The following is a 12,464-nucleotide window of genomic DNA, read 5'->3' as shown; positions in this document are numbered from 1 at the left end:
GATCTAGGATCAGCTTCTCCTCCCCCAATTCCAACCTAAGCCATTGGTTACGAAAATGCTAAACTGACCCATGATCAATGTCTAGGTCCAACTTCACCTTACACTGTAGGGTAGGTAACTGCCAAAATAAAGGAAACACCAACATAAAGTGTCTTAATAAAATAGAACAGCTTCAATGCACCTCGGCATAGATTCTACAAGTGTCTGGAACTCTATTGGAGGGATGAAACAGCTTTCTTCCATGAGAAATTCCATAATTTGGTGTTTTGTTGATGGTGGTGGAAAAACGCTGTCTCACACCATGCCCAAACTGGACGCACATGTGCGCCATCGTGCGCAAATTGATTTTGTCCCCCCACACCAAACACGATCACGACACACAGGTTGAATATCAAAACAAACTCTGAACCAATTATATTAATTTGGGGACAGGTCGAAAAGCATTAAACATTTATGGCAATTTAGCTAGCTAGCTTGCAACTAATTTGTCCTATTTAGCTAGCTTGCTGTTGCTAGCTAATTTGTCCTGGGATATAAACGTTGAGTTGTTATTTTACCTGAAATGCACAAGGTCCTCTACTCCGACAATTAATCCACACATGAAACGGTCAACCGAATTGTTTCTAGTCATCTCCTCCTTCCAGGCCTTTTCTTCTTTGGATTTTATATGGCGATTGGCATCTAACTTTCATAAGAAGGTGTATTACCACGATCGACCAACCTCAGTTCGTCTTTCAATCACCCACGTGGGTATAACCAATAAGGTGATGGCACGTGGGTATATGCTTCTATAAACCAATGAGGACATGGGAGAGGCAGGACTGGCACCTCGTACAGCGTCACAAACAGAACTGACTATTTTAGCACTTGGCAATGCAGATGCTCGTTGGTGCATGCGAGCAGTGTGGGTGCAATGATTGAATAACATGTATGTGTACATTTATTTTTGCAATGCGAGCAGTGTGGTCAGGATGTTAGGCGCCGCTCCAGAATCTCCCATAAGTGTTCAATTGGGTTGTGATCTGGTGACTGACACACACACACACACACACACACACACACACACACACAAACTTTAAACCCCCTATGCTCCTTTCAGAACCCTCTTTCAAAGTCAATGAGAACTCATCTAGCCATGGTTTTCAAAATAATGTGTAACTGGTCTTTTTTTTTTTTTTTTACATGACCCTAAGCATGATGGAATGTTAATTACTTAATTAACTCAGCAACTACACTGTGTGACCAGCACCGGATTTTAGTACACAGTACCAGTCAAATGTTTGGACACACCTACTCATTCAAGGGTTTTTCTTTATTTTTACTATTTTCTACATTGTAGAATAATAGTGAAGACATCAACACTATGAAATAATACATATGGGATATCATGTACAATCATGTACTGTTAAACAAATCAAAATACATTTTATATTTAAGTTTCTTCAAAGTAGCCACCCTTTGCCTTGATGACACCCTTTGCCTTGATGACAGCTCTTGGCATATTCGCAACCAGCTTCATGAGTAATGCTTTTCCAACAGTCTTGAAGGAGTTCCCACATATACTGAGCACTTGTTGGCTGCTTTTCCTTCACTCTGCGGTCCAACTCATCCCAAACCATCTCCATTGGGTTGAGGTTGGGTGATTGTGGAGGCCGGGTGATTGTGGAGGCCAGGTCATCTGATGCAGCATTCCATCACTCTCCTTGGTCAAATAGCCCTTACACAGCCTGGAGTTGTGTTTTTAGTCATTGTCCTGTTGAAAAACAAATGATAGTACCACTAAGTGCAAACCAGATGGGATGGTGTATTGCTGCAGAATGCTGTGGTAGCCATGCTGGTTAAGTGTGCCTTGAATTCTAAATAAATCATAGACAGTGTCACCAGCAAAGCAGAAGCTAAATGCAGCACTAACCTTTGATGATCTTCATCAGATGACAACCCTAGGACATTATGTTATACAATACATGCATGTTTTGTTCAATCAAGTTCATATTTATATCAAAAACCAGCTTTTTACATTGGCATGTGACGTTCAGAACTAGCATACCCCCCGCAAACTTCCGGGGAATTTACTAACAATTTACTAAATTACTCATGATAAACGTTCACAAAAAGCATAACAATTATTTTAAGAATTATAGATACAGAACTGCTCTATGCACTCGATATGTCCGATTTTAAAATGGCTTTTTGGTGAAAGCACATTTTGCAATATTCTAAGTACATAGCCCAGCCATCACGGCTAGCTATTTAGACACCCGGCAAGTTTAGCCTTCACCAAAATCAGATTTACTATTACAAAAGTTTGATTACCTTTTGTTGTCTTCGTCAGAATGCACTCCCAGGACTGCTACTTCAATAACAAATGTTGGTTTGGTCCCAAATAATCCATCGTTATATCCGAATAGCGGCGTTTTGTTCGTGCGTTCCACTATCCGAAATGGTAAATCAGGGTTACGAGCATGGCGCAATTCGTGACAAAAAAAATCTAAATATTCCATTACCGTACTTCGAAGCATGTCAACCGCTGTTTAAAATCCATTTTTATGCCATTTTTCTCTGTAAAAAAGCGATAATATTCCGACCGGGAATATCCTTTTAGGTAAACAGACAAAGGAAAAGAAAGCTTTCGGTCGACGCGGGCACGAGCCTGAGTCTCACAGTACTGTAACCAGCCACTACCCAAACGCGCTACTTTTTTTCAGCCAGAGCCTGCAAAGCCACGATTCAGCTTTTTGCCGCCTTCTGAGAGACCATGTGAGACGTAGGAAGTGTCACGTTATAGCAGAGATCCTTTGTAATTGATAGAGATGGCAAAGAAGTTCAAGAAATGGTCAGACAGGGTACTTCCTGTACAGAATCTTCTCAGGTTTTGACCTGCCATTTGAGTTCTGTTATACTCACAGACACCATTCAAACAGTTTTAGAAACTTTAGGGTGTTTTCTATCCAAAGCCAATAATTATATGCATATTCTAGTTACTGGGCAGGAGTAGTAACCAGATTAAATCGGGTATGTTTTTTATCCAGCCGTGTCAATACTGCCCCCTAGCCCTAACAGGTTAACACTTTTTTGGTTACTGAATGATTCCATATGTGTTATTTCATAGTTTTGATGTCCTCAGTATTATTCTACAATGTAGAACATAGTAAAACTAAAGAAAAACCCTTGAATGAGTAGGTGTGTCCAAACTTTTGACTGGTACTGTACATTGTATCCCTCATTTACTCAAGTGTTTCCTTTATTTTGGCAGATCTGTAGATCTCTGTAGCGATCCAGTGCATTCGTAAATGTATTCAGACACCTTGACCTTTTTCACGTTTTGTTACTTTACAGCCTTATTCTAAGATGGATTAAATCGTTTTTTCCCCTCATCAATCTACACACAATACCCCATAATGGCAAACCAAAAACATGTTTTTTTTTGTTTTTTTGTGACTGTATTTAAAAATAAAAAAATATCACATTTACATACGTTTTCTGACCGTTTACTCAGTCTTTGTTCAAGCACCTTTGGCAGCGATAACAGCCTTGGGTATTCTTGGGTATGACGCTACAAGCTTGGCACACCTATATTTGGGGAGTTTCTTCCATTCTTCTCAGTAGACCATGTCAAGCTCTGTCAACTTGGATGGGAGCGTCGCTGCAAAGCTATTTTCAGGTCTCTCCAGAGATGTTTGATCGGGTTCAAGTCCAGGCTCTGGCTTGGCCACTCAAGGACATTCAGAGACTTGTTCTGAAGCTTCTCCTGCGTTGTCTTGGCTGTGTTTTTAGGGTTATTGTCCTGTTGGAAGGTGAACCTTGGCCCCAGTCTGAGGTCCTGAGGACTCTGGAGCAGGTTTTCATCAAGGATCTCTCCTCCAGACGTGACTCTTGGCATTCACGCCAAAGAGTTCAATCTTGGTTTCATCAGACCAGAGAATCTTGTTTTGTCATGGTCTGAGAGTCTTTAGGTGCCTTTTGTCAAACTCCAAGCAGGCCTGATTGGTGGATTGCTGCAGAGATGGTTGTCCTTCTGTAAGTTTCTCCCATCTCTACATAGCAACCATCGGGTTCTTGGTCACCTCCCTGACCAAGGCCGTTCTCCCCCGATTGCTCAGTTTGGCCGGGCGGCCAGATCTAGGAAGAGTCTTGGTGGTTACAAACTTCTTCCATTTAAGAATGATGGAGGCCACTGTGTTCTTGTGGACCTTCAATGCTGCAGACATTTTTTGGTACCCTTCCCCAGATCTGTGCCTCTACACAATCCTGTCTCGGAGCTCTACGGACAATTCCTACGGCTTGGTTTTTGCTCTGACATACAGTGTCAACTGTGGGACCTTTTAAAGACAAGTGTGTGCCTTTCTAAATCATGTTCAATCAATTGAATTTACCAGATGTGGTCTCCAAGTTGTAGAAACATCTCAAGGATGATCAATGGAAACAGGATGCACCTGAGCTCAATTTCGAGTCTCATAGTAAAGGGTCTGAATAGTTATGTAAATTAGGTATTTCATTTTATTTATTTTTTATATATACATTTGCAAACATTTCTAAAAACCTTTGTTATTATGGGGTATTGTGTGTAGTAGATTGATGAGGAACATTTTTTATTTAATCCATTTTAGAATAAAGCTGTAACAAGTTGGGGGAAAAAGGTCAAGGGATCTGAATAATTTCCGAATGCACTGTAAATCATTGTATTTCTATTTATACGTCACGTTTCCGTTACTGTGTATGCATCTTATAGGGATGTCATTGGATGTAAAATGTGCATTTTACAGCTAACTACATCCCATTTCCTCCACCACCTGGGATATGTCCCAAATGGTACCCTATTACCTTTATAATGCACTACAGGGCACATAGTGCACTACTTTTGACCAGAGCCCTATGTAGGGAATAGAGTGCCATTTGGGACACAGCCCTGGTTATGTTATATTATTGGACCGCAGGGTGTAAATGACTCAATGTTATTAACTTTGGATCGTAGGAATAATGAAGAAGTGTTTGTATTTAGCGGAGTGAACAGAAGTCACGGCAGAAGAAAGGCAATGTGGGCTGAATGAGAATAGTTATGTGAGAAGTAGCCGTAGAATTCCATAGAGTCTACCCATACGTTTACCAGTCAAATTGATATGGTCAGAGGTTCTATGTCCCTTCTAAGATTTATATTTCTATGGAAGTAAAAGGAACAGTAAATAAGAGCTGTGTTTTTAAACTGTTTTTCTTTTTCTCTTTAGGTCGAAGTCGGCATGCCTCTCATGCATCTCCTCCGGGATCGCCACAAGGCCCAGGGGTAAGACTGTCACAAAGATCAGTTACCGCTAACATGGTCAGACATGATCAGTCATGAATAGACCGTTCCCTGAAGCCATGGTCAGCTCCACTCTGTTTTGAAGCATAGGTCTCCATACTGTCATAATGGCTCCCGAGCATTTATTAAGTGCTGATCTAGGATCAGGTCCCACCTGTCCATGTAATCATATTCATTGTGATCTTAAAGGAAAACTGATCATATCTGAAAGTCTTCATGAATATGAGCCTTCACTAGTAAACTAATATAGGACTTAGTGTTAGTTGCTATCACAATAATACTACATAATAATACATAATATAATGTATATTAATGGCTCTGTTTGCTACCTAATGCTAAGAAAGTCCGATAGACAAACAGCATTCTGTGGCCCAGTTCTACATGACTATCTCTTGAAAGAAACGTGGTCGGAGGGCTTCATTGTGTCATCTCTGTTCTAACGGGCTGTTTAAGTAGGGCTGTTTGGTACATAAGTGTTAGGGATCAGGTCTATCAAAATATCCTGCAGCATATGATGTGGTACTATGGAGCAAAGAGCTTCATCCACTTAATATATGTGGGGAGGGTTTTTAATGATGAGTGTGTTACGTGCATGGGTGCAGGTTTTTCAGTTGTGTGTGTGTGTGCTGGTACATATGTACTTGTGTGTGTTTCTGCACATGTGAGTACATGTTTGCTGTGTGTGTTTCTGCATGTTTGTAAATGTATGGCCATTTGTGTGTGTGTGTGTGTGTGTGTGTGTGTGTGTGTGTGTGTGTGTGTGTGTGTGTGTGTGTGTCTGGGGCATGGTGAGCTGTGGGGTGTGAGTGATGTCTCTCAGGCTGAGTGGGGCTGTCAGTGAGGGGCCGGGCCCTCTGATGGATGCAGCTCTCTCACAGAGATAAGGCCACACACACACACACACACACACACACACACACACACACACACACACACACACACACACAGTAGAGGAGAAGAGAAGGATTAGCTCTGTCTCAGTGCTGGATCTAGGGGCCATAATGAGGGCCTGGGATTAAGTTTGCAGCTAAACATATCGGGTTGGAACAGGTAAAGGGAACAGAACCAAAAAACGGAAAATAACTAAATGTTTCAAGGAACAGAATCAGAACCGGGAACGAAAGGGATCTATACGGTTTACCATTATTTTAAAAGCATGGGAACTGCTTAATATAGTTATTTTCTGTAGTTAGAAACTCACACCCCACAGCAATTCCAACCCAACAACGAGTGTATAGTGTCAGTATTATATTGTTTCTTCATCCTATGTAATGTATTCTCAGTGAATTTGGTGATGTTTTTTTCCCCCTGTTCATAGAAATGAGTCATTGATGCTGTTAGGTTTATGTCCCATCCTACGTCCTGATATTACCAGGTTCTGACCGCTAGATGGTGCTGTTCCTGCTATTAAGTGATATTTCACCCAAATTACATATTGGTTTAAGCAGTCTATTGACAATTTATGACATTAACCCATGCTTTGGTTTTGTTTACCTGGCCAATGTTTCAAATGCTACATGTTTTGCATTTGTGGCACAAATCCAATGCATGTCAGTGGTATCTATATTAGCATTTCTGTGCTTCATATCCAAATCATCTATAAGTAACATCATTGAGTTACACAATACATATTTTGATACTTTAGGATGGTTTGAACATGAAGCGTGAAAATGATAATATAGGAACCATTGCATTGGATTTCTACCACAAATGCTAAAAAGATAGTATTGGCCAACAAAACCAAAGCACGGGTTGCTGTCATACCTTGTCAATAGAGTGCTTACAGGGTAAGGAAACCAACGGCATTTTGTAATTTGGGTGAACTATCCCTTTAACATTGGGGCGCGGGGGATTCTTCACTTTTTTCAGAAACAGCATCATCTAGTAGTCAGTACCTTTTAATATCAGGATGTAGGATGGAACATGTACCTAACAACTTGTGTGTAGGGTGCCGTCTTTCAGATGGGTGTTAACCCCGGTGTCCTGGCTAAATTCCCAAGCTGTCCCTCATACCACCACGGTCACCTAATTATGCCCAGCTTACAATTGGCTCATTCATCCCCCTCCTCTCCCTTGTACCTATTCCCCAGGTCGTTGCTGTCAATGAGAATGTGTTCTCAGTCAATTTACCTGTTCAAATAATGGTAAATCTATCTGAACAGGAAAAAATGAATACAAATCACTGGGAATACATTACATAGGATGAAGAAACAATACTCAGAGCCGCAGCTCCATACTACTTGTCAGACAAAGAGAACTGATACTATATTCTTGTTGTTGGGGTGGGATTGGTGGGGGTGTGGAGGGACCATTTAGTTTGGTCCAAATCAAATGTTAGGTACTATATTTATTGATTATTATATTAATCCTTTAAATTAAAATGGCCAATTTGGATGCAATCAATTATCTTAATTTCTCAGATATCAAATTATATTTCAACAAAATATGCTACTGTCATCGGTTTATAACTGTTTATTATAACTGTGCCCAATAATGTTTGTACCATCTTTTGTGCTGCTACCGTTGTGTTTCTACCATGTTGTTATGTTGTGTTGCTACCATGCTGTGTTGTCATGTGATGCTGCCTTGCTATGTTGTCTTAGGTCTCTCTTTATGTAGTGTTGTGTCTCTTGTTGTGTTTTGTCCTATATTTATATTTAATTTGTATTTTTAATCCCAGGCCCCATCCCCGCTGGAGGCCTTTTTGCCTTTTGGTAGGCCGTTATTGGAAATAATAATTTGTTCTTAACTGACTTGCCTAGTTAAATAACAAATAAATAACAAATAAACTATATCAGAACAATCTGAGATGGTGGGTGTCGAAATCCTCTTATGTGCTTTTTAAGGTGGAACAACCCATCTGTAGCCTACCGACATTACAAGCGTGATTCAGAAGATGGGGAGAGATTTGTAACTAGAGAAGAATGGATTCACTTTTTCAATGTTAGGGATACTATAGTTCACGTTTGTATTTATTAACTACAAAAATTCTGGTGCTGCTCTGCACACACAAGCTTGTTAGCTAGCTAACGTTTAGTCAACTCTGAAGTTCAAAGACATTCAAAGTGCCTTTATAGAAGCCGCTCCTCTGTAGGTATAATTCTGTGGGCCTAATGAAGATAATGCATGTCATCACAACAAGATGCCCAGCGCTTCAAGCTTCTCTCACTCTCTCCCCACCCACCAAATTTCAGTTGCATCTTGCGCACTACACTTGTCTTTCCATCACGCATGTAAACAACTCACTGAGCTGTACCTTGCCCGCTCCACAGCAATCTTCTCTATTTGCACAGCATGATTGATGAAGTAATTTAATATTGTGTTAAATACATTTAAAAATATATATATTTCAGAGGTTTAAAAAGGAACAGAAAGAAACGATATAAACCTGTACTTTTTTTGTTGTTGGTTCAAACCAGTTCAGAACTTTATTTTGCTGGTTGGAACAGTGGAACGAAACGATTGGAAAATAATTTTGGTTCCACTGCCTGAAACATATTCTATTAGCCTTGTACCTGCAGCTCCCAAGTTCTTATTGTCAAACGTACTCACGGACATACAGAAATGCAATTAATACACCGTTTTTTAAAAGAAAAATGATAATAGCCTATTATCTTGCAGGAAAGAACAGAAATGTTTGTATTTGCTTACAACTCGGAGCTGGTATTTGGACATTCGAGGCTCCGCTTGCTGGTCCATTTCTCTAACCTTAGGCTAACTGCCGCCCCCACAAGCACCAGGCACCAACCAACTGAGCCATCAGAACAACAGAAGCGAGGCTACATGTATACATGTCAGATCAAAGTCGAGTATTCAACAATGCGGGGAATAAATAAACAAAAGCTACAGTATAACTTGTGATTTTGGCACAACTCTCCCTAATCCACAGTTCCAATTTATGTCTATAGAAATAACCCTCTTCATCAGCCATATCTCTGTCTCAAATGGCACCCTATTTCCTATTCAGTGCACTACTTTGGAACATGGACGGTAGGGCTCTGTTCGAAAGTAATGCACTATATAGGGAATAGGGTGCAATTTGGGAATCAACCTTGGTCTCCTACCCTGCATTACTGTCAAACACCATTTAATCAATGCCACTCGGCACAGAAATGGGACTGTAAACAAGATGTATTCACTGCTATATCTGCAAGCATTGTAGGATCTGACAACTTTGTTTTTCTGCATAAATTATTGATCCCTGACACTTTTGGTTCACATTGAGCAGAATGATAAGGCTCTATAAGACTATTTATATCTAATATATAGAGCACTGTGTGTGTGTGTGTATTGCCTGGGATGCCCCCTCCCATCATAGGCCGGTCTCAGGTTATGTTATTGTTGTTACCTGTGTTGGCAGTCAACAGTGTTGCCGAGGTGATGCTCTCTGTCTCTCTTTCTTCTATTTCTGTATCTCTCCATTTCTCGCCCTCTTTCCCTAACTCTGTTCTCCAATTTTCATCTCACTCTTTGACAAATGTATATTTTCTTCTCCCCCCTCAGTCAATCTTCAAATGTTTTTTCTCTCCATATCTTTTTCCTTCCGTCTCCCACCTCCTCTCGTTTTCTCACTTACTAAGAGACATATGATGACAACCGCCAGCTGAGAGGTCGACTCCACAACGGCGACACACACATTCTCTCTCACACACACACACACACACACACACACACACACACACACACACACACACACACACACACACACACACACATCGCAAGTCACCACAGCCTGCCACTGTGGGTGTGAAACACACTAGACACGAGCGAGGCGCCTCTGTGTGTGAGAACACACACACACAGGAGCAGGGGAACAGGCAGAGAAGAAGGCAATTAATGGTGGCGTTAGGCTTGAGCGCGAGCCGTACTGCCAACACACTCTACCCAGCCTGTTTGCCCTGACACATAATGGGAGAGAAGACAACAACAGAGCAGTCAGCTGCTCACTGAGATGGTTGTGGCTCATGTCACTGTTCTACTGAACTTAACGTATTTGTACTGGCCCTGTTTGTCATCACTGTTATTTAAATATTGTCCCTTTTTATTAGAACTTTTTTGTTTGTTGTCTGGTCAAGTTCAGTCTCATTGGAAACTAAAATGACAGGTGGCAATGATTTGACACACACATTCCCGAAAATCCCACCCATCGTGTTATAATATGTTGCAGCTATAGAAGCCTATATATGGCAATGCTGTTATGCTAGCCATAGAGAATGCTACCCACATAGTGCTCTACAGAAGACTCTAATCTTTCTTTATTTTGCAGCAGTGATATGCATTGTCATATTGTTTTAATAAAGTCTAAATAGTTCATGTGAATTCCTGTTGTTTCTCCTAGCTCTCTATGTCTCAGCTGGCAGCTACTTCACGCTACCCGACCATGAGCCACTCCACTGCCGTGTCGCCATGGCAACAGCCGTTTTCCTCTCAGCTCTATCCTTCCCCATTGGCGTCGGCCCACCAGCTGTCACATGTCGTAAGATTCCACCCCCGTACCCTCTCCCACGCGCACACCGACACAAACATGCATGGGGATACACACAGTGCTACTCACACGCAGACACACATACATAGACACACTGATACATAAACACATGAATATGGGCACTTTGTAGGTCTCTGACACACTCACGTATAAGTGTGCGCACACACACTCATGTATAATTTCCATGGATACACAGACAGACACAGCGATTTGAATTCAAAGGCTTACTCACCTTTCTAACACAAAGCTATGTACAGACACATACCTACAGACACAGGCACACGCTCACACACACGACCTTGAGAGTACACTTTTTGCTGAACTCCGGCATGCTCTTTGTCTTTGGGACTACACAAGGTTTTTCATCTTCTAAATCAAAAGAAACACTCTCTGACTCTACACTCACATCATTGCTGATCCAATTTTCTCAAGGTATCCAGTTTTTTACAAGCTGTGATTTTCTATTTAACACTACCTGGACACACTACAAATGTTTTTTACAAGCTGTGATTTTCTATTTAACAATACCTGGACACACTACAAATGCATTCCATTCCAAGTTTGACATTGAACCCAATGCTAAATTTAATGCAAAGTCCATGTCCTAGATAATTTGATGTCTTTTCATGTTGAGTAGACTGATTACAGAATAAGACCCAGTTCTCACTGGTTTTGTTAAAATGTTTTTGTGGCTTTTAAAGTAACTGACCAGTCAAAATCATACTTGTAAAAGGTCATATCCAAATAATGTTGTTGAGTAGTCCTATACTCGTAACTGTGGCCAAAGCATAAATTGAATAAAACAAAACACTTAAAAAAAAAATACATCTCAAACTTGTACCTCTAACAGTTAAAAAATGCTTGCTATTTCCTCATAGAACAGGATGTCATCTCCCTGAGGAGGATGAGCTAGCCAATCAGGGGTCTACTTGCATAAATATTTTTAATGACCGGTATACTTCCACAGCATTCTGTCGTTGTGGTACGCCCACACCATTCCAACACAGAAAAGCGGCTTTTTAACATATTTTTTAAAAAAATAAAAATTTGAAAAAAATAAATAATGGAAAACTATTTCACTCATATTGTAAGTAATTATAGGTCATATTTAATAGAAATCAGGAAACACTGGGCAGTTACTTTAAAGAAGATCATTGTAAAGCTGAGGGTGCAGGAACAGGAACTGGGGTACTAATCGTGTTGAGTAACTTCTCGCAAAATAGGAACGGTAATCATTTTTCCTGTTACAACCATGTTGTTTTTTGATTTCCTCACACACTCACAAGGATGCGTACATTTGGCATCCATTCAATGTGTTTTTTTCTTTTTAAATGAATGGTGTGAAAATAGTACAGTATGAGTTTAGTCTCGGGGTGTCTGAGTTTAACTGTTGGATATGTGTTTCATTCTCATTACAATCCGTTTAAACCGACTCAAATGTGCTCCAATATGTCTCTTTAATTTAGAGGCCAACAAGAACATCCTTCTTCTCACAGACTTAAAGATATGCATAGCTGCAAGTGTTACCGCTTGTATCGCCAAATCAATGTCATTATAATTCTTGTATCCAGGACAGTAGACACACACAGAACTAGTACACATCATATTTATATTACAGATAGCATAACAGACATAACACGCAGATAGCATAACACAAACAGGGTTTGAACCTGGGTCTCCTGC

General features: G+C 40.5%; 1 protein-coding gene across 1 annotated transcript in view; it reads left to right on the top strand.

The window, feature by feature from the left end:
- The first annotated feature begins 10,639 nt into the window (after positions 1 to 10,639).
- LOC106566884 (nephrocystin-4) overlaps positions 10,640 to 12,464 on the top strand; it is a 90,052-nt gene continuing 88,227 nt past the window's right edge. The window contains exon 1 of the mRNA XM_014135427.2: positions 10,640 to 10,772. Within this exon, the coding sequence (XP_013990902.2) occupies positions 10,641 to 10,772 (132 nt within the window). The 5' untranslated portion in view covers position 10,640. The remainder of the gene's footprint in view (positions 10,773 to 12,464) is intronic.

The sequence above is a fragment of the Salmo salar genome, chromosome ssa13, assembly GCF_905237065.1.
Source record: "Salmo salar chromosome ssa13, Ssal_v3.1, whole genome shotgun sequence".
NCBI classification, from domain to species: Eukaryota; Metazoa; Chordata; class Actinopteri; order Salmoniformes; family Salmonidae; genus Salmo; species Salmo salar.
The sequence above is the reverse complement of the archived record's forward strand: the minus strand, read 5'-3'. Positions and strand labels throughout refer to the sequence as shown.